The sequence below is a fragment of the Chenopodium album genome, chromosome 8 (genome assembly GCF_948465745.1).
Source record: "Chenopodium album chromosome 8, dcCheAlbu1.1, whole genome shotgun sequence".
In the NCBI taxonomy this organism is placed as follows: domain Eukaryota; kingdom Viridiplantae; phylum Streptophyta; class Magnoliopsida; order Caryophyllales; family Amaranthaceae; genus Chenopodium; species Chenopodium album.
In genome coordinates, this window is record NC_137841.1 from 37,935,839 (window position 1) to 37,963,738 (window position 27,900).

Sequence of the window (27,900 nt, forward strand, 5' to 3'; positions counted from 1 at the left end):
CCATTGTCATGAACTAAACTAAAATGGACTGGCTATTTTCATAAAATAGGTTTTCGAAAATAGAAAGAAAGAAGAGAATTTTAATAAAAATTAACCGCAACATTAGACTTTCCACACTTTCACTTCATTCGATTACGATTTGACGTGAAATGTATTCATCACCGGGTTTGGTTTTGGGGAGACAAAAATGGGTGTCTACACGTGTTGAGGCTGATCTGACGCAGCTCAGCACTAGGTGCATCCGCCGGACCACGCTTGTGGCTGCTTTTCAGGACAATGTGACCACCCCAGAGTAGCGGGTGCACATTTTTACTCTTATCTTGTTGGTAGGGACCTTTTCACCTAACAGAGGTAGTCGAGTGCTACTCTACTCCCTACTGGCTCTTCTCGACCTTGTTATGGTCGGGTCGTATGATTGGGCCAGCTTGGCCTACGCGGACTTCTTAGTCGGGCTGCGACTTACTAGTTGTCCTAGTTCATTCGAGGGAGACATCGCGCTTTCCAGCTTTTGGAGAGTCGTAGAGGTACACTTTATTTCCTTTAAAGTTAGCTCTAGATCTGTTTTGACATTTGTTGTCATTTCTCTATTTTCATAGATCTGGTTCTACGAGTACTTTCCATCTATTGCGCCGGCGAGACCTTCACTTCCCGAGCTCCCTGTTGCTGCCGGTTAGGAGCCCGTCACAGTGCGGATGTTACTTCTAGGCGCGTTCGAGAGTTTATCCTCTCCGTATGTTCCTTAAATGATTGAATTTTTATATTTTTAGAAGGATTTTATCTTATAATTATGCATTTGTAGGAGCCGACAGTAGAGTTTCGGCCGTGGGCCGATTTTTACAATTCTGCTCTTGCTGCGTAATACACCACTCAGTTTCAGTATTTCTAGGGGACGTATGAGGCTACGGTGTATCTTGGCGAGAGAGTGGCTATTCAGCACTCCTCGGAGGCTTTTGTTGTTCCTACTCTCCCTCCTCGGCATATATTCGATAAGGAGAGATTGAGGACCTTGGCGAGTAGAGCGCTAAAGGTCACACCTTTGCAGACTCATGCTCGTCTGGAGCAATGCTACACAGAGGCACTGCTGCCGCTCTTGGCTCCACCACCTATTTTGCTAGAGGGAGGAGAGGAGGTATTCTTAATCTTGTGCATTTGTCTCTTGTATAGCCTCCAAGTAGATATCGGTTTATTTTGTAGGATGTCCACGCAGAGTTTGTCGCTCCACCTGTGTCCATCACCTATCAGGGATGTATGGCCCCGCTGAGGAGATGATTCCTCTGGCTCCTCTAGATCACCGCTTTATCGAGCATTCGATACCACGGCACTAGACTTGGGTGAGTCATTTTTTTGCTCTTTTACTTGCACATATATTTTTTTATTGTTACTAACTTATCTCCTGATAGTTCTCTCACAAGGTGGTTACGAGGATGGCGCGCGAGGGGTTTGGACGCCTTTCGTTACCAACTGGTGAGATTGAAGGATCGAGCTTCTTGTCGCCGTGACGACACTGTAGAGGTATTTCTCTTATCCTTATCTCATGCTTGTATTTACTCCTTTAGCATCTCACATGATGTACTTTTGCAAGGACATCCAATCCTACTCCTCCTCCGCACACTCGGGTGAGACCTGATGCTAGGAGAGAGAGGTCCGACTCGAGGCGTTGTCGTACCTCTTCTAGAGGTGAGGGTGTCCGATCGGAGACGGCTCCACCTAAGAGACATGAGGGTTTAGGTTCTTTGTCTTATTTTACATATGCTAGGCCGGCAGGCCAAGGAGGCGTGCCATCGACTCCTTTAGGGAGTGGTAGGACGTACGAGGTCAGCTCGTCGTCACAGTAGCCGCCATTAGCTATTCAGCATCAGGGTGTGCCTGGATGGGCTGGCCCTACTTTGTCGATCCCGACTATCAGTGATCATGGGGCCGGTGAGGGGCATACTCCATGATCTACCTTGTTTTTTGACACTTTAGGAGTGCCTCCCCATTTGCGTCCTCCGGTACCGTGGCTGTACACGTGTTTATTTTATTTGACTTGTAGGACTTTGCTAATTTGAATTATACGATTTTTATGTTAGACATATTGTATATACAACTTTATTATGCTTATTTGATCTTTGCATTTTATTTTTTATTTTATGTGCATGTGAGTGTGTGAAAAAAAATTGTGACTATGTTTTGCGCAAAAAATTTCCGTCATTTTTTTTTATTAATGGAGTGTATCCGACTTTCTCCCCCAAAAAGAAAAAATAAAAAATAAAATTTTGACTAACATAAGCCTAAAATTAATTAAACTTAAATTAATCGAAAAGTGTTTGAAAGAGGTTAAAAAAACGTAAAGTCAATGTACAAAATCAAGTCGTAGTTAAAAAAATATGATTTGCATAGCGCGGATAAGCTGTCGTCGAACCGACTCTCTGTCGCTAAACACTGACGTCACCGCCAAACACTAACCTTGTCGCCAGGCGATAGGCCACGTCGCCAGACGCTGTCCTTGTCGTTTGGCGACGCACTTTTTTTCACCGAATCCTTTCGGGAAACAAACTATACCAGTTTTGTGCATAAATAGCCCCCAAATCTACTGAATTTTGTATATTTTGAACTAATTAAAATAATAGTTATAGCTTTAATTCTCTTTAAGCAATCATGTCTAAGAGTTTTAGTGATTTTACTTGTAAGTGGTGTCGTTCTTTGACTGCTATGGAGAGAAAAGAGCTTGATTTCTTTCATCTAGGAGGTATTTATGGTATTAAGGGGGGTAGACATAGATATAGATTTTATTCATACCGCCTTAGAATATTGGGATCCAAACACCCATTGCTTTAGATTAGGGTGTGATGAAATTAGTCCTTTACCGGAAGAATTTGGTGCTATTCTAGGCTTTCCTTCCATGGATTTTGCGGTAATTCCCAATATTAGTGAATATTATTATAAAGATTTTAAGCGTTTCTTTAATCTTAAAGACTGGGATCTAACAAATATTGTAGATGGAAATGTAGTTAATCTGAAAGAAATTGCACGCCACTACTTTGATAGACAATATTCTGAGTCTTTTCATGTTTATAGGAGAAGAGCTTTTCTCTTTTGCATGTTTAGACAATTTCTCCTCACTAGTGGAAATAATCGTGAGGGTCAAGCAATTTTAGTGTATGTGATGGAACAAATCAAATCAAGGAGAAATCCAATGTCATTAATTGTTGGAGAAACTATGCTTAATTTTGATGAATTAAAGAAAAATCCAAAAGCACCTTTTCGAGGTTCTCCAATTTTATTACAGGTAGAAAAATAATAATATTTTTAATTACAGAAATCAAAAACATATATTTTTGTATAGTAATACTAATTATTTGCATTGAATTTTTGCAGATGTGGCTAATGGAGAGGCTAGAATTAATTAGTCCTCCTAATAACATTGAAAAATATCCAATGATATAGATTCCAGGGTATTAGCTCACAAGGGGTCTCAGTGGACAAGGAACTTCTTCCGCAGAAGTTCAATGCCAATGACATCCCTAGCTAGGTTCAAGGCAACAAACAATCCTTACTTCCACTTAAGAGCTTTCGAGACAATAATGAACATTAAGGGGATAGATAGGAAAGTCTTTCATTCACTGTTTTCTTTATCACTCGAAACTGTTTGTCAACAATGGTTCTTCTCCCATGACAAAGAGAAAACCTCTACTTTGGATACCATTGTAACCACTTTCATTAATAGGTATAAACGTAATATTCAAGTTGAAACTGATCATAGGGAACTTGAGATACTTAAACAAAAAGAGAATGAAGGTTTTGCTTCTTTCTTTAATAAGTGGAGGAAAACCTCTGCTAAGATAATTGAGGTACGTACTATTTTGGGTGTTTTTTTATCCCTCGGGAGAGTTACAACACAAAGACTGGTCCGGCTCGAGTTGTACCTACAAAAATAACGGAGACTCCGGGTGGTTGGAGCTCCGCCTCCAACGATCAAGTTAGAACGTGCTGGAGTAAGTAAAAAGTGCGAAAAAAGGTAAAAGTGAGATCTTCTCGGACTGATATGAGAGAATATGGATGTAATAAATGATTGAATTTGTCCCAAAATTTGGGGAATATCTCTTTATTTATAGGGTCATTGGAGGGTGTGCCCCTATCTAGTTAATTTAACCTAGATTTGGTGAGCTGCACCATTTTTCAGCGCTTCTTGGAGATTAGGCCCTTAAAGGCCGCCATTTTAGAAGATATCTGAGGGTGACACGTGTCTGATGGCGATAAGTCCACTTGGATCAACCTGGGAATGACACGTGGCCCTCTCTAATTTGTCCACATGGACAGGGTATTTTTACCCAAAACATTTGCCCCTCACAGGTGACACGTGGCTTGCCATGTGACGCCTATGACACGAGGCAACAAATTAACGGTGAACAGTAAAACCGTTTATCTTCTAGGGTTTTACAGGGTTGCCCCTGATTTTTTACCCTTCCATAAATAGGAGGTTTCACTCCCCTTATCTCCTCATTTCACACTCCAAAATTTTGCCTTTTTAGAGAGAGAAAAATTAGAGCGTTTAGAGAGAGAAACTCTGCTTCCGTCTGCTTGTGAGATTACGTTTTCCGGCTGCTCTTTTAGGAACACACCCGGTCACCGCTTGTAGCAGTTTTCAGAGTTTTAGAGATAAGTTAAAGGTAACCGCCTGCACCCCTCTCAAGCTTTTTATAATTTTTCGCTTGTGTAGTTAGGCTTCAAAATAAAATGGACTCTCCATCGACCCATACGACACCGCCTAGGTCATTTAGCCGGTCTCCTAGTACATCTGAATTTAGAGCCGGGGGTGCCATTTCTGGAAATTCGATCCTGCTTTGCTCATCCCCAAACACCTCCATCTTTGTGTCTATGCAGGACAACATGGCCAGAGTAAAACAAACAGCTATTAAGCCTAGCAAGCGGCACGCTAGAAGAGTGCCCACTGACGAAATTTATTCCTGGTGAGGAATATTAGGACTCGGAGGAGGAGAAAGAGCAGGGTGAGGAGAAGGAGCAGGCAGCCCCTTCTCCGGGTGGCGCTCCTTCAACCCCCAGCAATACCATTTTCGATGGGGCAGACGACAAAGATGATAGCTCAGACTTAGGGTCTAATGAAGCCGCCGAAAGGTCTGGATCAGAAGCATCTGGCTCTGACCAAGAGGACTTTGCGGCTAACTATCAGCAGCCGGTGAGAGGGTATAAATAGCCAGACCCTTTAAAAACCCGGATGCTTATCAAGGATTTGCCTGTAATGCAAAGTAGCTTTAGGGCCTTCGCTAATGCACACCCGGTAGGAGAGGGGTGGAAAATAGAGGTTCCTCTGCCTAAAGCAACAATTGCCTAGGGGGATAATATAGAGAACGCCGACAACTACTTCGGCTGCTATGAGGCGGTGATTAGAGCCAGCCTCCGCTTCCCCCTTCACAACGCAATAAAAAGAATATTGAAGGGGTATGAGGTTGGCGTCTGGAAGCTCACCCCGAACTCGTGGGTAAACATTCTGGGTTTTATTGCCGCCTGCGAGTTTCAGGACATAGAGCCCAGCTTCTCAGCATTCGCTCATATGCACTATATGAGCCAGGCCCTAGGCGGACATGGTGCGTGGTACACTCTTACCACGCACCCGGAATATTTGATGACTTTGGATAAGCCATCCAAATGGTCCGGCTGGAAGGAGAGATTCTACCTGGTCAGCTCTCCAACTTTAGGGCACAACCGGTTTCTTCGCCAATACAACTAGGACCCAACACTGCTTGGGAAGAAATGCGCCTTGCCCCGGATGTCTTCTAGGGAGTATGAACAGATAATGAAGCCGGGTTTTTTCAAGACCACCACCATGCCCTTAGACGACGAAAGTCAAATAATCATTCTTAGAAACTGGATACCTCATCCGGATTTCTTTAAGAATGAGGCTTTCCTCTCCGCCTGCGGACTTAGTCCCATGTTCACGCATGGTAGCCTTATAACACATCCGGCATCTTGCCGTCTGTATTAAGATTTTTGTGTTTTGTTCATCTTTTTCGTTTTTTGCAGAAGAAGGAAGGAAAATGGTGCCCCCATAAATGACGCCTGCTAAATTGGTTGCTCTTCTGAGGAAGGAGGAGGTCTTGGAGAAGAAAGCGGCCTTGGAGGCCAAAGAATCTAAGAAAGGAGGGGTAAGCCGCCGGCTGTACCCCCTTTGTCCAACTTTTTAAATACCCGGCTGTATATCTCATATTCAATTCATAAATTTTCGATTGTAATTCTGCTGATATTTCCACTTTGTTGTTTACAAGGTGGAAGCAAGTCTATTCCTCGTTCAATTACCAAGCTGTTTAAGCAGCTGGGTAATAACAAACGGACAGGGGATGAGCTGTCCAAGACCTCGTCTAAGACGGGAAGAAAGAACACTCCCACTTCCTCTTCAGCCAACCCGGATCGACCTACAACCGCGGGAAAAACCCCGGCTGTGATGAAGGCTCTGAGCGAAAGCTCTGGGCGATCTACCGAGAAACAGTTGGATGCCTCAATGGCATCGAAGGGTTGCAAGCCACCCACTGCTATAGACGGCTTTGTAACGGATGAAGGAGAAGCCCCTCATCATCCTGTCCAAGGTAAGACAAGGATAGAACTCCCTTGGCCGATTGACTATATGCGAGTCAAGACTCGGGTCAATCCGCCTGAAGGTTCGACGAGCATCCGGCATGAGTCGGGTGCCGCCTATGCTGCTTTCTCACCAAGTAATTCTTTTGGTGTAGATGCTCCCTCTGCTCCGCTTGACATGCGGGGGTTTCTAAGAGGATGATGAGGACTCTCACCCGGTCAGAGAAGCTCTCTGTGCCGGATGTCCACGTTGTGGACTTCAACTATATCCAGGGTCTCCTGGTTTAGGTAATTCCCCACTTTTAACTTAACTTTTTAAGTGTTTAATTTCTCACAGCTTGTACCCATCTTTTCAGACTATGCTGAGGGTAGACGGGCTGAGGGTCCCCTTCAGGCGGAAGGGAGAAGAGGTAAATGACGCTAAACAGAGGGTCGTTCAAGCTCTCAACTCTGCTGAATTCAGTAAAATACAATGTGATGTTGTAATTAAATTCGTATAGTTGAAACAGGAGGAGCTGATAAAGAATCTTACGGCTGCTAATGACGCCACAAATGAACAGGTGGCCAAGCTCGAGGAGGATCTAAAGATTTCTCAGTCCAACCTCAAGGCCTTGGAGGGAGCTGACATGGAGAACACCCAGATGAGGGCAGACTTCAGTCGCCTGGGGGTCGACCTTGCGAAGCTCAGCAATCAGCACCAGGACGAAATTGCTCAAGAACAGAAAAGGCTGGTTGCTGAGAACGGGCGGGACACGGAGGCCCGGCTGCGTATTGTGTGGCGCCTGCTCCATCAAAAGTTGAGTTTCATGTGCTGAAGCTTCGATACGACTACGCCACTGAGGTGTATGACGCACAACAGCTCAACGAGCAAGCCCCGCCTCCCTTCAAATCTTGGGCACTTGAGCAAGGCTATGAGGTCTCTGATGACGAGGAATAGGAGAAGGTGGCTGAAGGATAGGATGATCAAGCTCAAACCAACGGAGTTGAAGACAATCAATTCCAGGCTCCGGGTGATCAAACTGCGGTTAACCTCCTAACCGGTCAGGACCACCCGGATAAGACCCAACAATAGTCATCGAATTCCTCCCTTCAATTAAGTGGCAGTATGCCAGCCCTTTCTACTTTCCGGCCTTTGAGCCAAGTATTTGTTGTATCTTTTTACCGACTAAGGAGTCGAGTGACAATCTTTCTTTCTTTTTTTTGTTTCGGATGAGTGCCCGGCTAACATTATTATTCGGTTTTTTACCGGTTTGAATGAAGTACACCGATTGAGTCGGTTTCGTTAATGTGCTTGCTTTAATTTTGCATTTAAATTTTGCACTTTTTGTTTGAAAATTTTTGCCTATTTTTGCCTATCTTTTGAAGCGTGCGGCAACTCAAACATTACACCGGCTATTCTTTCCCCTGACGGCTGTGTGATTAGTTTCGGTACTTGAAGGATTAATTGACTCTGGAATGTTTTATACTTCAAAGAATATGGAATGTTCCTGAGTCAATCAATCACATAAGCGATTTCCCTAAACCAAGTGCATAACCGTCATTCAGCAGCCGCTTTACCCAATCTTGGTATTCGCATGTGACTCTTTGTTAGCTAGACGGGTGAATACCGCTTGGCCATCGATGAAACAGGAGAAATATTGTCCGCCTATCTCATGAATCTCAAACGACTTAAAGGCCGTCTGGGACACCTTCAATCCATTGTACCTTAATCGCCTGCCCCACTGGGGTAGCCGGTACAGCTTCGTTGCTAGCCAGACGGTTGGTTACCGTCTGGCCATCAGTGGAACAGGGGACATATTGTCCGCCTGTCAGATGGGTCTTAGACGGTCTAAAGGTCGTCTAGGACTCCTTCAATCCATTGTATCTTAACCGCCTGCCCTATTGGAGCAACTGGTACAACTTTGTTGAATAGTCTAACAGAGAACTTCAGTAATTTACCGGCTGTTGTATGTTGACATCCGGTTTTAAGCTTAATCATTCTTTTAGTCTATTTTTGTCAGACAACTATGAGGTGACCAATTTGGTCGTTTGATTTTTGTCGTCTGCATATGCTGGTAGAGCAAACGATAGAATGCCCTCTGCGACGATAACATCCGGAGGGGCGTCGCCGGACGCCATACTCAGATAGAAGCAGACGAATTTATAAAAACAATATTGCATCCGGCCATTGGTCTTGGTTTAAATTTTAATTTTAGCCACCAAGTCTTTTGACTTGGTTTAATTCATATTTAAAGGTCCGCCTTGTGCATTGCTCAAACGGAGATTTGTTTAATTTTAGCCGCTAAGTTTTAACTTAGCTTATTCGATTGGTTGCCCGTCTGTGTTTAACAGACGGTAACCTGAATTGCGCATGTATATATACAAAGCAATTAAATCAACATTGAAAACAAAAAGCAACTTTTTCATTGATGGGCTTTATATTTACAAAAATTTATAGGCCTCAGAAGTAGTACTTTTTCAAGTTATCTACATTCCAAGTTCTATGCAGTCACCTGCCGTTTGGAGTTTCCAGGCGGTAGGTGCCGTATCTTACTTCTTCATAAATCCGGTAGGGACCTGCCCAATTAGGAGTTAGCTTTCCTTACTCATTGGCCCTACCGGTTGCCTCCATTTTCCGTAACATAAAGTCCCTAACTTTCAAGGGTCGTTTGTGCACTCTCTTGTTGTAAGCACGAGTTATTCTCAGACGGTAAATCTCATGACGCAAAGAAGCATTGCCCCTGCGCGCTGGGAGCGAGTCCAATGCTAGCCTCATGGCCTCCTAATTTGCCTCTTCATCGTATAGCATGACTCGTAGAGTCGGCTCATAATGCTCAATGGGCAAGACGGCTTCAGCACCGTAAACCATAAGAAATGGGGTTTCACCGGTTACCCCTTTTTCAATTGTCCGGATGGCCCATAGGACGTGAATTAGCTCTATAGCCCATAGGCCACCGGCACTTTCTATTTTCTTGTTAATACCGTCTAAGATGAGTTTGTTGAAGGCTTCAACTTGGCCGTTTGCTTGGGGTCAATCTACTAATGCAAAACAGTTTGAGATCCCTTGATCTCCCAACCAAGTTGTGAGCTGAGGCATCTCAAATTGCGGTCCATTATCAAATACCATAGACATAGGTACCCTAAACTAGGTGATAATGTTCTTCCAAATGAAGGAGATGACATCTTTTGTCTTGATGCCTTTGATCGCCTCGGCTTCCACCCACTTAGTGAAATAGTCCACAACCACAAGAATATAGCGCTTTCCGCCTGGTGCAGGCGTATACGGACCTAGAATGTCCAAGCCCCATTTAGCAAACGGGACTAGGTTGTGGATTGCCGTCAGATCAGTAGCCGGGCGATGGATAAGCTTGCCAAATCTTTGGCACTTGTCACATTTCTTAACAAATTCCATGGCATCTAACTCTAAAGTGGGTCAGAATTAATATCGCCTAGCTCTGATGGCTAGGGATTTGCTGCCTGAGTGAGAGGCGCAGTATCCCGCATGCAATTCTTCGAGAACTTCTCTCCCCTTTTTCCGGGTTACGCACTTCATTAAGGGCTTAAGAAAACCCGCCTTGAAGAGATCTCCTTCTCTGCTCTCGAAGTTTACTGCACGCTTTTTCAGCACGGCTTCCTCTTGGGGTGAATCAGGGAGCGTGCCGTCTGTGAGATACGCTCGGATGCCATCCATCCAAGTAGAACTTTGGTCCAGAATTCCAATGGGCTCGTCGTCAGATATGCTTCGCTTTTCCATTATCTCCCAAAAGACTGACTAAGGCGCATCACTAGAGGCGGAGGATGCCAGTTTTGATAGAGCATCCGCCTAATTGTTCTTCGACCGGGGCACTTGACTTAGATGAAATTCCTCAAGTGTCCCCGCTTCAGCCTTGACCGCCTACGGATACGTGATCATAGCCAGATGGGTGGCTTCAAACTTACCATAGTATTGGCTAACGACCAACTGAGAGTATGAGTAGGCGTCAATTTTTGTTGCCCCTACTACCTTACACATGCAGATACCTGCTAGCAGGGCTTCATATTCCGCCTCATTGTTTGAGGCCTGAAACTTGAACCGTAGTGCATAGTCATATTTGTCCCCTTTTGGGGATTCACAGATTATGACTGCACCACAGCTATTCAAAGTGGAGCTCCCGTCTCCATGCACCTTCCAAACCTGATTAAGGTTATCCTGGGCAACCGGCCTTGTCATTTCGATAATGTCGGAAAATGCCTGACCCTTCGCTGCCTTTCTTGGTTCGTAGGAGATTTCAAGGCTATGCATTTCAATAGCCCATTTGAGCATTCTACCGGATGAGTTTAGGGTCGCCATTGGCCGTTTGAGAGACTGATCTGTATAGATCACCACCGGATGTGCAAAGAAGTATGGTTTTAACTTCTTAACAACCATGTAAAGAGCGATGCCAAATTTTTCAACCATGGGGTACCGGAGTTTAGCATTTTTAAGCAGATGGCTAATGAAATAGACCGGGAACTGATTGCCGTCTCTCTCAGCAAGGAGAACAGTTTTAAGGTCATGATCTGAGACGGCTAGGTACATGAAGAACATCTCCTTTGGCAGAGGGATGACAATCCTTAGCAAAGAGTGTAAATGTTCTTTTAATTTCTGAAAGGTTGTCTCAGCATCATCTCCCCATTCAAATCTAGTCTTCTTCCTGATTGCCTAGAAGAAATAAAGGTACTTGTCGCCTGACCGGCTGAGGAATCTCCCAAGCGTAGCCAGGAAACCGGTAAGCCTCTGAGCTTCCTTAACAGTGCGGGGTGACGTCATGTCAATTACCGCATGTATCTTCTCGGTGTTAGCCTCTATCCCCCTTTGATCAATCAGGAATCCGAGAAACTTCCCAAACTCAACACCAAAAACACACTTTTTGGGATTTAACATGACCTTATGCCGCCTGAGTGTGGTGAAGGTTTCTCAGAGATCAGCAAGATGATCCGTCTGTAGCTTGGATTTGACTATCATGTCATCAATATACGCCTCTACATTTCTCCCAATCTAATTAATGAAGACTGTATTAATCATCCGTTGGAAAGTAGCCGGCGCATTCTTCAAGCCAAACGGCATCACAGTATAACAGAATAACCCCTGATCAGTGACGAAGGTCGTCCTCTCTTGATCTTTTTTCCACAGGGGTATCTGATGGAAGCCGGAGTAGGCATCCATAAAACTCATTAAGGCATGACCGGCTGTAGAGTCAACCAGACTGTTGATCTTTGGGAGCGGATAACTATCCTTTGGACATGCCTTTATTGAGGTCTATGTAGTTAACACACATACACCAGGTACCATTCGGCTTCTTTACCAGCACAACATTTGCAACCCAGTCAAGGAAGTTACATGGCCGAATGAACCTAGCGTCCAACAGCTTTTTTACTTCGGCAGTTGCCGCCTGACTTCTCTCCTCGCCGTGATTTCTTTTGTTTTCCTAGATGGGATTCTTTTTAAGATCCACGGCGAGTTTGTGGACAGCAAGATCCGGGTTGATGCCTGGCATCTCTTCCACTTCAAAGGCAAATATGTCTTTGAATTCTTACAGCAGAAGGTGCAGATCTGCACCAAGCCTTTCAAAGGCAGCCGTCCCCACCTTAACCGTCCGCTCTGAACGACTGTCTTCTAGAGGGATATCAATGTGCTCACCAGCTGGCTGGGGACAGAGATCATCTGATCGTTCCCCGGTCAGTGATTGCTATTTCTTCTCCTTCTTCACCTCCACCAGCTTTTCAAGTTTTTTCTTTTCTTTGCAGCTGCTGGAGGGGGTGAATCAGGGTTCTTGACATCGTCAAGGTCTATTAGCTCCTTCAGTTGCCCGGCTGCAGAAGCAGTTGGCTTGACGTCTGAGATAGCACTCTCTAGACGTCTTCTGATCCCTGTTGAGGGAGCCAACAGTGCCATCATCCCTTTCATACTTGAGAAGCATGAAAGCTAGGATGATGACGGCTTTGCACTCGTTCAGAGTGGGTCGGCCAAGAATGATGTTGTAGGCGGTCAACTCCTTAACCACCAAGAATCGGACGACCATGTGTCGCCCTTCACCCTTCTCCCCTAGCCGGATGGGAATGTCAATTTGCCCGACTAGGTGCACAACGCCTCCTCCAAAGCCAACTAATGGGTGGGATACGTCGCGCAGACCATCCCTCTTGTAATTAAGCCGAGATAGACACTTGTAGCTGATGAGATCAAAAGAGCTACCCGTGTCTATGAGGATCCGGCCAACCAGCTGGTTGGCGACCTTGCATTCAATGACGACTGGGTCACCATGCGGTCGGCGAACCTTACCCCGATCCTTCTCGGTGATGAGGACGTCTGAGAATGTCCTACTTGAGGACGACTGTCCATCATCAACTAAATGGATCATCCTCTTTAGATGATCCTTGGTGCCCCGGATGGTCGGGCCACCGCTTGCAAATCCGCCTACTATAGTGTAGACAGGATCCTTATCAGTATCCGAACTACTAGTAGGCTGGATAGTTTTTGATGGCTGCCCTGGATTTGTCTTAGAAGCCGCTTTGGACTTCAAGACATTGGACTTCAGCAAGCCCTTGTCAGCCAGACGGTCCAACGTCCGCTTGAGACTATAGCAGTCGTTGGTGTCATGGCCCACCTCCTGATGGAACGAAGTGGCAGAATTTATTCTTGTTCCACGACTGAATGGAACTCTTCATAGGATTCGGCTTGTCAATGGTTAGCCGGTCCTTCACCTCTGTAAAGATGGTGTAGCAGTCTTTATTTTATTCATGCCGCAAGACATACGATTTTAATTCTTTGTTTTTCTTTTTGGACGGCTAATCGGGTTCCTCAACCACCCAAACTTCTTTTCTCTTTTTGCTCTCTTCAGCTTTCTCAGCCGGCTGAGCAGATCGACTCTTCTTTTATTTATCCGACTTCTTTGAGTCCGACTGATGAATGGACGAGCAGAGGTCGGTGGCTTGAATATAACTCTCCGCCTCTATCAACGCCTCTTAAAGGGTGAAAACCCTCTTACGGACAAGGTCGAACTTAAAGGTTAACCTGTCCTTCAGACCCTTGAAGAAGTCTGTATAGGCTACCTCGTCAGACAGCCCTTGGATTTGAATTCTCACCAGGTTGAACCGCCTGACATAAGAGCGGAGCCCTTCTCTATCTCCCCGTCGGATGGTGTTCAAGTCGAGACTTGTCTTTTTTGCAGGGATGTTCATCGAGATGTTGGAGGCAAACAAGAAGGCAAGCTTCCTAAAACTATCGATGCACCCGGCTAGCAGGTTTCCAAACCATTATTGGGCAATGCCCTTCAATGTGGCCGAGAAGCACCATCACCACATAGCGTCCTCCATCCCTTGCATGTGCATGAGGTTGGAGTAGGCCATGAGGTGGTCCTCCGGGTTGGTGGTACCATCATAAGCACCAACCAACACATTCTTAACCTTGGCCGGCTGTGCAGCCTCAGTTATCTCCTTGGTGAACGCAGAATTTTGTTCCCCAAGTTTGAGCAGTCGGAGCTGCCAGTCCAAAGGTTGGACGTTATATGCCACCTGGCCCCTAAAGAGGGCCGACTGCATGAAGTGAGGAGAATACGGACCGTAGACCATAGGGGGTACATACATTCCCAATCATTTGAGGGCCAGAGTGGACGGTATTACCGCTTGTATGGCTCTCATGCAAGGAATGAGTATTCCCTGCCGATGTATTCTTGAAGATGTCTGGAAAGCTCGAAGTAGAGGCTGACTCAGACAGCTGTTGACCTCTCCTACGGGTGATAATTTCCCGAGCGTCAGGAGTTGATTTTTTTGTTTTCCACTGGTTGTTCAACCCGGCGGGGATTTATTGTGTTCTTATAGGGCAAAAGAATCTTGGACCAGTCAAGGGCCCCGGCTGCCTTGTCCTTTGGATGCGGAATCGACTGCCTTTCCCTAACTGGCTTTCTTCTCCCTGGAGGAGTCTTTCTTGCCGACTGACCCTTGCTTGGGCCAGCCTTACTCTTGGTGATCGGATCCTTGTATCGGGTAACAGGGGTGGATCCGCCTGCCGTATGGGTTTCCCCTTCCGGCTAACCATGGGGTCGGCTTGTACCCGCCTGGCTTGTACCTCATTCCAGAGAATCTCTAGGACAAATACGCTTGGTAATCAGAGAGCCATCCTTGGCTATGTATTTTTCGACCTGAGGATCATCATCCTCTTGGTCAGTAATGACGTCCTACTGGTTAACCGACTGGTCAAGAAGTGGTACAGACTCTTGAACCATCCTTGAGGTACTCTCCCCACAGAAGGCGCCAAATGTTTTGGGTGTTTTTTTTATCGCTCGGAGAGTTAAAGCTCAAAGACTGGTCCGGCTCGAGTTGTACCTGCAAAAACAACGGAGACTCCGGGTGGTTAGAGCTCCGCCTTCGACAATCAAGTTAGAACGTGCTGGAGTAAGTAAAAAGTGCGAAAAAGGTAAAAGTGAGATCTTCTCGGATTCCGAAATCAGGAGATTTCTCTGATGTTAGAGAATATTGATGTAATAAATGATTGAATCCGTCTCAAAATTTGGGGAATATCTCCTTATTAATAGGGTCATTGGAGGGTGTGCCCTATATAGGTCATTTGACCTAGATTTGGTGGGCTGCACCATTTTTCGGCGCTTCTTGGAGATTAGGCCTTTGAAGGCCGCCGTTTCAGGAGATATATGAGGGTGACACGTGTCAGATAGCGATTGGTCCACTTGGACCGGCTTGGGATTGACACGTGGCCCTCTCTAATTGGTCCACGTGGACAGGGTATTTTTACCCAAAACACCTACTGAAAAAGAATTTGTGAGATTGTTCATATAGAATCTCAAGGAAAAATATTCCAAACATCTCAAGTATCAAAGAAACTTGAATACTTTCAAGGCCGTTTATGACATTGGAATCAATATTGAAGACGACCTTGCATAGCAAAAAGCCGCTAACACTAACTCCAACAGTGGCTGGAAAGGAAAGAAAAATGACAATCCTTCTTCTTCCAAAACCACCCACTCAAATAATGTTAGCACCTTTAATCTGAATCAAGTCTTCGCAATGAATAATCAAGGACAAAAGAAACCATTTGGGAGAAACTTTACTCCTATTGGTATTTGTTATGACGCCGCATTTGACTGTCTTCATGTAAAGGTGATGAGTGTCATTTATGACACCCTTAGGCTAGATTTTCTCTATATTTTTGTGCTCATTTTTAGTCTTTTATGTCGAATTTTTAGGGAATAATGCTTAATTTGCGTATTAGTTTAGAGAAATGCGTGCTCTTAATGGGTTTCTTTCTATTTTAAGCATTTCTCGGCTATTTCTCTCGCTTCTTCATTTCTTTGACTTGTTTTGTAGGTGTGTCGAGTTTCTCGTGATTTAATTATCAAGGAGGAAGCTCGAGCGCATTCAAGGAGTTTGATGGAGCGAAGTTAGGGAATCCAAACATGCAATTCAAGCTAGCTCCGCAAGCATAAGAACCTTGGAAGCAACGCTTTAGCTTGGGATGTTCAAGTGCTTGGAGGTTAAAGGTTATGCCCCTCTCACGAGCATCACCTCGAGTGCACTAATGATAGGGATGCTCGGGAGCGCAAAGTTTGATCGACCAAGCGAAGGAGCCAAGGCCTCGTGCACAGCTGGGTGCGTGCGTACGGCTCTATGCAGCTTCCTTCGCTCGATTTTTCTATTTATAGCTTTTGACTTTCTTTTTTTAGGACGACTTAATTTTTGTACTGGAGAGATAATTTTCCAGAAATAGTAGAGAGAGAAAGTAGAGAGAGAAGCTTAGGATTTACTTGTTTTGTACTTGAATTTGATCTTAGATTTCAATTGGATCTTGAAATTCCTTCTTCAATTCAATAAAAATTTGTAAGAATTCTTTCCTTTGATTTACTTTCAATGCAATTCTTTCTAGTTTCTTGAATTTTGATTGAGATTACATTCCTTGCTCTAGAATTCGTTGATTAATTGATTTTCCTTTTGATTAAGCTTGAAATGAATATGATTATGATAGAATTTGTTTTGTTTCTTAATTTCACCATGATTAGTGAGTAGATTACTTGCTAGGGAGAAGGGTAAGCATGCTTGATTGATGATTTTTGCTAGTTGATGATACTAAATTTATTGAATTGTTGCAATTAAATTGGTTAACATAGTTATGCATGTGATTAATTAGACTAGGAGTGATCAACCTATAAGATTAATCTAGATTACATTGCAAATTTCAATGACATGAACCCTTGACTTGAGAATTTCTTTAATTGATTGAATTTGATTGTGATTTTTCCTAGCTAACCATTCATAGTGAACTTTAGCTTGGCTTATAGGAGATAACTTTTGGATTCCTTTGATATTAACTATTGTATGTCCTTGGTGATGTTGAATCGATTGAGTGATCTATCAATTAGCATAATCATTGAGCTTGCATGTGGAACCTATATCCCTAGTGTTTAGCATATTGAATTCCTCGATTTGTCTAGCTTCTTGATACTTTAGTTACCAACCATAACCATCTACATTCTTCGAATTAGCTTGACATAGGCTATAGCTTACACCTACTCATTCTTTTGGGTTCGACCTTTGACTTACCATATACTCGTATTGGGTTGGTTGAGTGTTTACAAATTAGGTTTGGTTGTAGGGAGAGGTAGATAACGACCTACATTTTCCTCTTTTTATTGTTAGATCACGCAAAAATGAGATTATTTATTTCCATTTTTCCTATTATTTTTTACTTTCTATTTTTTTTTAACTTTGTACATTTATTATAGCCGAAAAATTCAAATTTGAAGCTGAAGAAGGAAGCGTTACAAGACTTACAACATCCAAATCGTCACGAATAGAGGTGTCAATTCGGATAACCGGATGGAGTTTGGGTCGGGTCTGTTCGGGTTGGATATGTTCGGATCAAAATTATCCTTATAACTCGGATCGGGTCGGATCGGGTCAAATTCGGGTCATGGTCTATCGAGTCCGGGTCGGGTCAACTTCAGATCGATTCACTTTCGGTTTGGATATATTTGGAACGGGTTTAGCCGGGTAACTTCGGGTCGGATGAATTTGGGTCGAGTTGATTTCGATTCTGATGATTTCGGTTCGGTCAAGTTCGGTTTGGTCAATTTCGGTTCAATTCCTTTTTGTGTTTGGCTGAATTTTTTTTTGAAGTGCAAGGCTTTTGTTATTTTTGAGGAAGCCGTACCCATAACATATTATTGGAGTCGAAACATTGCAATGATATTATATGCAGCGTATTTTGTATATGAAAATGAAACTACTGAAAAATACCTAAGTTTGAATCATTGGATCATGTATATGTAATATATTTAATTATTATAATGAAAATGTAAGCGCTTGATATATCCTTTAAAACTTTATTTATTTTGCTTTCATAATTGTTTCTTATAGGTTGCATCAGACTAGTAGTAATGTGATTTATATTGATATAATTGGTTGTAGGTGTTAGAGAAAAGAATTATTAGTTCATAAAATATAACAGAATGGGAGGAAATTTATTAAAAATGACAATAGGCTTTAGGCAGCATTTAACTAGAGCTTTACAAGCAAATCAATTAACTGCCGCTTAATGTTTAGGTTTATTAGATCTTGTGGCATTTATTAAAGCTTAGAAAGTAAATTAATATAATTGATATATACATGAAGTAAACTTAAGACTCCGGAGTATAACTTATTAATAATTAGTAAATATATAGTATAAGAACTTGAATAAAAAAGTAAATAATTAATTATGATCGGGTTAAATTCGGATCGGGTAAAAATCAAATCGAGATAAAATCGGATCGGGTTAATATCAGTTCGGGTCAAAACAGATCGGATTAGATCGGTTATTTTTCAGGTCAATTTCGGATTGGGTTGAGCTTGGGTCGGGTCAAATCGGTTCGTTTTGAGTTCAGGTCGGGTCAAATCGGATTCGGGTTGAGTTCAGGTCGGATCAAATCGGTGCCGAGTTAAGTTCAAATCGGGTCAAGTTCGGATTCGAGTTAAGTTCAGTTCGGTTACAAATCGGGTTTGGGTCTGGAATTTCTCGGATCGGTTTTGACACCTCTAGCCACGAACACAGCCATAGCCCATAACACCAGGAGAGAGATTATCTCCCTCCAGCCTCCTTACCTATTTCAAATTATTCCCTTCCTCTTTCCATCTTTCATCTTCAACCTCTCGCTCTTTCTTCATTCTCTGCAATTCCAATTTCCATCCATTCTCATCACTTCTTCTCGATTCCAATTTGATCGGAAATTTCACAAAATTCCACAAAATTCATGAATTCAATTTTCTGTTATACTTAGCTTCCTCTCGATTCTTCTAATCTGATTATTTTATGATTGATTGGAGAGTATGACAACTACGCCGCCATTGAATAAGGTGGAGAGAGCTCACCAAATGTATCGTGATGGACGTTACAGAGAAGCATTAGGGTTTTATTCCGATGCCGTCGTTGTTGTCAAGACTAAAGCGCAGAAGATCGCACTTCATAGTAATCGCGCTGCCTGCTTTCTTAAATTGCACGATTTTGAGATGGTTTGTTTCCTTCTTTCAGTTGATTTTATTTTCGTAAATGTTGAATTTCATGGTGAAAGTAGCTCTCAATATTGTCAATTTCTGATAATTACCTAATTATTTTTGGTTCCAATTTTAATACGTATTTCTTATAATTACCTAATTATTACAATTAGTATTGTATACTCCTGGAATAATATGGATCATGGTACTCCTTACACAATCTATTTGAGTTACACATTTTATGTTATTTTGTTTAAATATTGTGTTATTTTGTTACAACAATATGTTATTTACTTATTTATTACTTCAACCCCAACTCATGCTATTTCTAATTTACATTAAATAACATGTACTTATTTAAAAATAACATATGTATAAATTGAAATAATAATAAATTCACGTCAAAATAACATTAGTAGTGTTGAGTTTTAAGGCATCTCGAAGAGAATCAAACACTATAGAAGGTACTAAATTTCTAGACATAAACACATTTACACCCTTAAATAAGTTAAATTACCTTCAAACCAATTGATTTTTAAGAAACACATAAAATTAGAAGAAGAAAAGGGGAGAGAAAAAGTGTGTTAGATTTAGAGTTGGAGTAGTGAGAGGAAGAGAGTGAAATTGAGGTTGATTCCTAGAAAACCCAGCAAATTGTAAGAAGAAAGGAGAGAGAAAGTGTATGATTTTGAGTTGGACTAATTGAGAGGAAGTGAGAGTGAGTGCGGGAGGAACATGAATGAGAAAAATGGCAAAATAACATAAATGTACTTAAAAATAAAATATACTTCCTCCGTTTTTTATTTATTGCACTACTTGCCTTTTAAGGAAGTTTCACCAATATTGCACCATTTCTATTTTGGGAAACAAAATATCTATGTTCACACTATTAATACCCAATATACCCTTACTTTTGCCACTTGATTCTTTAGTTTATGCTTGCATTACATGGATAACTTTGTAATTTTACCTCTTTCTCTCTTCCATTTTCCCACTACCAAAAAAAAGTGTGACAACCTCTATGGTGCAATATTAAAAGAACGGAAAAAGTATATAATTTGAAGTAACAAAGAGTTAACATCAAAATAACATGAGTTTTATAAAACCTGCATAATACTCCAGGAGTGTGCTAGAAATTGGGAATTATTCTGATCTCTGAATATTGTAAATTTCACGATTTTATGGATTTTCATATGAGTAATACTTATTTTGTTTTAATTTAGAAATAGTTCCGAATTTTGTACTATAGTATTAAGTTTTTTTTTTTTTAATAAAATCTGAAGTTAGAACTGTAAATGACAAAAGTAATGCGGAGAATATACATGGTGATCTTCATGTAATTGCAATATTGTAAATACGTGCTCATTTTTTTAATGTTCATGAGCAAAATTGCTACTACGTACTTGAAGTAATGGTTTTGGTGCTAAGTCACAACTTGAAGAAGCGATTTTGCCATGAATAGTGAAAAAAAAAGGGGGGAACCAGAAGTAAAAAAAATTGGTTTTCGACAAGATCAATGGTGATGCCCTTGGTAATGTGAGAATTGATTTTCGAAAATCTGAAAACGTAAGCATTGTGAGTTACCTCTATTGATAACATTCTACTACCTCAAACGCAAGTATAGAAGCAATCAAAGAATCAAACCACAAGGACTGTCTGACCACTATCACGCAAAACCGAAATCTGTAATCCTTGTATTCTGGGGTTTATGTTGTATGTTATAGAAGGTTCGCCTTTATGTAGTCCAGTCATCCCGTGATTTTTATGGTTGTCATTTGAATGATTTTCTCTGTGTATTTTTCTCCCTTTTTTGAACTTGAGAAGCAAAAGGCATACTGTGTGTATGAAAACTGCTGTTAAACAGCAAATCTGTTATTTTGTAGCTGTGTTACATTACACTGTATGTGTAATTTTGTAACAAAAAGAATTTGAATGAAAATTGAGGCGAAAGTATATCTTGATACATAAGCACTTTAAATCTGATCAACTAAATTGGAAGATCTGCCCCCTATTAGTTTGTGTATGGACAATGGTGAGTAGTCTGAGTATCATATTATTAATCTGTAGCAGATAATGTATCTTCAACTTTTTCCTCATGTGAATCAATCTATGTATTCAAAAGAATTTTGTTTGCTACCAGGGGGAGGGGTAACTTTGATCTGACTCCAGTTCTATGTTCTGGAAGGCTGCAGCAAGATGTATTAGAGCCACTGCCTTTAATGTGGAAATTGAATTCCCTTTACAGAATTTAGCTGAAAGAAATCAAAAAATTCTTTGATTGATATAATGATGGGAGATCATACTTGTGTTTATTTTATTATACTTCTGATGTTTTAGGCAGCTGATGAATGTACATCTGTTCTTGAGCTCGATCATAAGCACACTGGAGCATTAATGTTGCGTGCTCAAACTTTGGTCACTCTGAAGGAGTATCAGTCAGCACTTTTCGATGTGAATCGGCTCCTTGAGTTAAATCCCTCGTCCGAAGTATATCTTAACCTCCAAGCACGTTTAAAAACACAATTGGTATGTCCTCATGTCTTTAGCAAGTGTCAGAATCTAATATATTGGTGTCGTCCATCCTCCAGCTCCCCCCCCTCCCCCCCCCCCCCCCCCCCCACACCACAATTATGATTAATAGGTATGTTTTGAATACCCATTCTGCATTTTACTGAATCAAACAGCTGATGGTCATTTTTGCTGCTGAATAACTGATAAATGTTTGTGCTGGTGGTGTAAGAGAAATTGAAAATTAATAGTGATTGGGATGCTGTTCCAACTGGCATCCAAAATATTGTATTGGGTTTATAATGATTTTGAACATAGATTATTGCTTAACCTCCTAGGTATGAGATATTTGCGATTCAAACATATTATGGAGAGTAACATCTAGATATAAATTATGCGATAAACTTGAGAATTTCCAAGTTTATGGTACTGATACAAGTTATGTGCTATTGCAATTTAAAGATTTGTTTCAGAAACTGTCTCAAATTACCAAAACATTTTGGGGTTTCTGATCAATTAGGGTCGAATATCAGATTGGTATAAAAATTGACTTCTTTGCCAGTTTGGTATAAATAGAGAAAAAGCTTTGGCCATTTTAAGGTAAAAATTAATGCTGGGCATCATGTAGGCCTTTATTCTCTTGGAATGATGAGTCATGAGTGTGCTTGTCTCTACCATTATTTCATTTTTCCTTGTTTCCCTGGTATTGTTCATTCCTTCCTCCTCTTCTCCTGTTCCCTCTTACCCCTCATATCGTGCTACTCCTCATGGAGTACGAATTTGTACAATTGTCCTTGGGGGGGGGGGGGGGGGGGGGGGGGCTGTTATACATTCTATTTTTGGAATCTCTGTCTAAGCATTTAGAAGGATAAACCAATTTCATTAACAACGTGGACTTTATTTCATATGTTAATTGTTAGATTAAGAATGAAGAATGAAAGTATTAAACATCTGAGATTCTTGTTTTAAAATACATGGAAATTAAATTTCCCCTGTTTCTATTATGGATCCCATCTTTATATTCGTTGACTATTGCTGTTGCAGTTCCAAAATTTTGAAAGCACTTTATATGGCTGATAAATATTCCTATGCTATTTTTCTGTTTGCATCTTGTGTTTTTCCTTCCCTCTATGTTCAGCTCCCCAATTTTCTGAGCAATATGTTTCTTTATATCTTATTATTTTACTTTGAATCCTGCACTTACAAGAGTTTATTAGTAGCTGTAAAAACATAGGAAGGACTAAATCTATAAAACAGGGAAAGATTAGAGGAAAAGGAAAAGGAGGAGAAAGGAGGGAAAAGATTAGTAGCCATATACATTTGCACATTCTCATTGGAGCAAATTATTTTAAAAATCTAATGAATACCGTTGAAGTTATAAGTTTTCTTTAATATGGTAATATTTTAGTAATTCTCACACAATCACCATCGCCCACCCTCACCACCCTACCTTACCCCCAAAAACACCTTGCCACCCCACCCGCTCTCCCTAACCACCCAACCGCCCCTCCCCTTAATCACCAGGCTGCCTCTTCGTTCCCTTCAAACTACCCATTTCGACCGGGCAGGGGTTAGCGGTGGTGACGTTGAGGGTGTATTGTTGTGGTAGTAATAGTGTTAATTTATTAACCAAGGTTAATCACTAATGCTATGTTTGGATAAGAAATTAGAAGGGAGGGAAATAGGAGGAAGGGGAAGGAAGGGAAAGTGGAGGAAATGATGAGCTCCATTTCCCTCCAAATCTCTCCAATTGTGAAAGGATGGTCTTTATTAAAGGAGGAGGGAAAATGGATCCCTCCCTCCCCCTCCCCTCCCCTTCCCTCCCCCAACATATTATCCAAACAAGGAAGTTTGTCTCCCTCCCTTTCCCTTCCCTTCCTTTCCTTCAATTTTTTGTTATCCAAACATAGCCTAAAGGTTAATTATATCATAATTATTATAATAAAGCTAGATTAGCAAAAGATTGTAGCTTCTAATCTTCTATGCTATTTAAGAGATTATGAAATAAAATTGCTACCAATGAGAATGAGCAAATGTATATGGCTACCGAGAGAAATTTTTTCCTTTTGGTAATTTTTCCTTCAGATCTAGAAGGTAGTCTATGCTTATGGATATGTTGCCAATATATCACCTCTTGGCACTCTATTGAAAATGGGTATTGGGCCAATTTTTTGGGTAATTTTCCCTTCAGATTTTGAAGGCACTCTATGCTTATTGATCTGTTGTAAATACAACACCTCTTGCTATAGATCACTTATTTTGATTTGTACAAATGGGATCCACTTTTAACAATTCGGCTCACCTCTTGGCACTATTGAAAATGGGTATTGGGCCATTTTTTTTGGGTAATTTTCCCTTCAGATTTTGAAGGCAGTCTATGCTTATGGATCTGTTGTAAATACAACACCTCTTGCTTCAGATCACTTATTTTTATTTGTACAAATGGGATCCACTTTTAACAAATTGGCAATTCGCTTAGCAATTCTTAAGAAGCAATTCATTAATTTGGATATATTTTAAACTAAAGAGACCATTTATTTTCTCAACTTTGCCTAATATAATATTTATCACTCATCATGTATTCAGTATTCTATGCCTTGCTTTTCATATTATTTCACATTACTCATTTTTCTTTGAAACCTTACTTTATTATAAGGTAAAGTACTAAAGTTTATTTTACATGAAAGCTTTTCTAAATTGATCTATTCGACTAAGTGACAACAAACATTGCATATGATTCTTTTAACCAAAGGAATCATAAAGACAAATCTTTTGCTTGCTGTGTTTGGTCTCCTTTTTTTTTTTTTTTGTTAGTTACTAGCCTCTAATAGCAGAGGGTGGTGATTTCTTTTTATTAGCCTGCATTTCTCTTTGTGGACCTTATCTTTTACACTAAGCTGTTTTTGAGATGGTGTATTTTTTGCTCAAGGAAGTCGCTTTCTCCAATACCTGAGGTTGATTCTGAGCTTGAGGAAGATGATGAAGACATAAGTGAAGATTCATTGAAAAGCTCTAGACAAGAGGATGGAGAAAATAATGATGTGGAAGACTCAACAGGTATAGTTGAGAAACCTGAAGCGAATGTCCACATATCTAATGGCATTAACCCTGAAAGCAATGGAAGCCGGAAAGCTGCTGATCCTCTTTCTAAGGGATGGCAAACAATCCCAAAACCAAAGGGACATTCTAGACTTGACTATTCACGATGGGATTGCGTAGAAGATGGTTCAAGTGAAGACGACGATGATGATGATGATGATGAAGAAATTCAGCCACAGTATTGGTTTCGTGTGAAAACTGTTGATGTCAGACCAGTTAAATGAATGTTCATAACTTCATACATATGTAGCAAAGGTATCTTGATAGACCTGGGGCTGCTACTTGTTTTATACTAGCACTGAATCATATGCTATGAGAACCTGTGGCTGTCCAGATTCATGTGGGCACCCTAGCAACATGATTTGTGCAGAGTCTACTATCTTAGGCAAGCCATTGGTTCATCTTGATGCCTGGTGATTAGGCTCCCTGCAGCTTGAATGTTTATAGTGCTGCTGCTCAAGTCCGCTACATACTAGCCACATTAATGTATGCAGAATGCAATGACTGAAAATGTTTGTGAAATGGCATGTTATTAGATGTGTATTTTTTTTTTTGGTAATAGGACCGTTCCATTAGTAAATTAAAAATACAAGATTTGTTACTTTTTTTTTGTAGAGATGATGACTTGTATATAAAAGAAATTCATTTAATTTCACCGTTAAGAACTCAGATGTATAAAATTGTGCTTACTTGGATAATTTTGTTAATGTCTTTGATTTGAGTGGGAACAAATGTGAAAACAGGAGAGACGTGGTGTACTCTAGTGTATAGAACAGAACAATAATATCACCTTTGGCTGATATTTCCAAAATAACACGTCTTACTTATTCTAGAATAATTAGCTTAGGTCCCGTTGAACACACGGATTTAGCAGAATTTCATAAAGAATTATAAATTTTAATTAGTTATATACTTATATACGAAGTATACAATTATTTGCACAAAAGAGATAGTTAAAAGAAAAAAAAGATAGTCACATTTGTATTTTTATTTTATTTTTTGTATTAACAAAATAACTTGAATTGTATACTTGTACTCCCTCCGTCCCCGAAGAACGACACTTTTGGGTTGATTTCGCGAGTATTAATAAAGTTAAAGAAAAGAAGTAAAAGTATATTGGAAAGATAAATTTACATGGGGTTTACAAAAAAATAAAGAGAGATAAAAATATATGGAAAAATAAAATTTTATATGGGGAAGCTAATTTTGCACAAATAATGTTGCAAATTGGTGGGTATTTTAATGCTAATGGGTCATTCTTTTGGAACTAAAATTAAGCCAAATGGGTCGTTCTTTCGGAGACGGAGGGAGTATTTAACAATAATTTAATTATACTATGCGTAAAATAACTTAAATTTTATACCTAAACTATACATTTTAATTGAGACATCTAGGTTACTCATGCAATACTCTCTCCATACCTATCTAATTGACACACTTTGATCAGTACATGATTTAGATAAATAATATAATTTTTTTTTTAAAAAAATATACTATGTGTTTTGGGTGTTTTTGTCCCTCGGGAGAGTTACGTCACGAAGACTGATCCGGCTTGAGCTGCACCTGCAAAATAACGGAGACTCCGGGTGGTTGGAGCTCCGCCTCCGACGGTCAAGTTAGTAACTTGAAAAGGAATAAAGAGTACGGAAATTTAGGTGGGTATCTGCTCGGATTCCAAGCTCAGGTGTCTCTCTGATGTAAGAGAATGCAGGTATATTAAATGGTAAAACGTGCCCTCAAAATGAGAGACATCTCCCTATTTATAGGGTCTTTGGGAATTGCCCCTGATTAGGTCACTGAACCCTAATCATTAATGGGCTGCGCCGTTTTCCGGCGTTCTCGGGATTTGGGCCTGAAGGCCGCCTTTTCCCATTTATTTCTGGAATGACACGTGTCAAGCAGGGATTGGTCCATTTTGGACCAATCCGAGGCTGACACGTGTCACCCTCTGATTGGGCCACGTGGCAGGGTAAAAATACCCTAAACATTTGCCCCTCACAGATGTGACGTGGCACGCCACGTGGCATCTGTGACACATGTCACGCTCTGGTTGGCGGTAATTTTACCGTTACAGAGTAACCGTTCACCTTCCGGGTAAATTACGGAAATGCCCCTAAATTTACCCTCTATATATAGCCGTTTTACCCTCATAATTTTGTACGTTTACAAAAATTTTCTAGAGAGAAAAACTTTGAGAGCAGAAGTCATCCGTTTGAGTCAGACGCGAGCAAGAAAGTTTGTTCTTCAGCGACCCAGCCGATCCCGCCTACTTTCAGATACCAAATCAAAAGGTACCGTCTCTGTCTCTCTCAGCTTTTTTCTTTTTTCACCGCTTGTACATGTTTCTTGCAATAAATGGATGCATCACCAACACACACGGCACAACCTAGGTTAGAGTCCAGCCGGTCACCAGGGACGGCTGAGTCTAGGACTGGGAGTGCCGGCTCGGGGTGTTGGGACCACCCTTTGCGATGGATTTCGACCAGTTATGTGTCTGTGCAGGACACCATGGCTCGGACAATGCAGACGGCCACGGATCCAAATTACAGAAGCGAAGGCTCAGGCGGCCAAACGCCTGAGGGAGAAACGTCTGGTCAGGGAGACCAGACGGCTCTGGAGAGATCCCCTCCGCGCGCCCATTCAACCCCTGCTGACTCTTTCTTGGAAGAGTGCGACCAAGGCGGCGACGAGGCCGCCTCTGCCCCCATGGACCAAAGTGAGGGGGAGACGGAGAATGACAGCTCCGCCTCTACCTCTGAGAGCAGCGATGACTTGCCCCCTCTTCCGAATAGCGAGGAGGAAGAAAAGAAAAAGTGGAGTGAGAAGGACGATCCCTTCAGCATCCACGTCTCCTCCAAGGACCGGATCCAAATGGGGGAGAACTTAGAGAATTTTAAGAAAATGCACCCGCTAGGAGACGGGTATAAGATCCAGGTGCCGCCTGAGCTGGGCACCATCGCCTGGGGAGATGATCAACAGAACGCCAACAACTATTTTGGCTGTTATGAGGCGGCGCTCAAAGCCGGCCTTCGCTTCCCCCTTCACCAGGCGGTGAAGGCAATTTTGAGAGGCTACGGCCTTGGGGTCTGGCAACTTACCCCCAACTCCTGGACCAATATTCTGGGGTATGTTGCCGCCTGCGAGTTCCAGGGGCTTAACCCCGGCTGGGAGGCTTTTGCAAGCATGCACTACCTCAACAGAAGCCCAGGCGGCTGGAGGGCGTGGTACACTCTAACCACGCAGCCGCAA

General features: G+C 41.7%; 1 protein-coding gene across 1 annotated transcript; it reads left to right on the plus strand.

The window, feature by feature from the left end:
* Positions 1 to 18,617: 18,617 nt before the first annotated feature.
* Positions 18,618 to 25,328, plus strand: LOC145556037 (uncharacterized). Its single transcript, XM_081617720.1, has 3 exons — positions 18,618 to 19,062; positions 21,382 to 21,570; positions 24,486 to 25,328. The coding sequence occupies exons 1-3, from the start codon at positions 18,880 to 18,882 to the stop codon at positions 24,873 to 24,875; spliced, it is 762 nt and encodes a 253-aa protein (XP_081473846.1). The 5' UTR covers positions 18,618 to 18,879; the 3' UTR covers positions 24,876 to 25,328.
* Positions 25,329 to 27,900: the final 2,572 nt, after the last annotated feature.

Coding starts and splice junctions, on each gene's coding strand:
- LOC145556037 (XM_081617720.1), top strand. CDS start 18,880: ATGACAACTACGCCGCCATTGAATAAGGTGGAGAGAGCTCACCAAATG. Junction 19,063..21,381: donor AATTGCACGATTTTGAGATG/GTTTGTTTCCTT, acceptor CTGATGTTTTAG/GCAGCTGATGAATGTACATC. Junction 21,571..24,485: donor CACGTTTAAAAACACAATTG/GTATGTCCTCAT, acceptor TGCTCAAGGAAG/TCGCTTTCTCCAATACCTGA.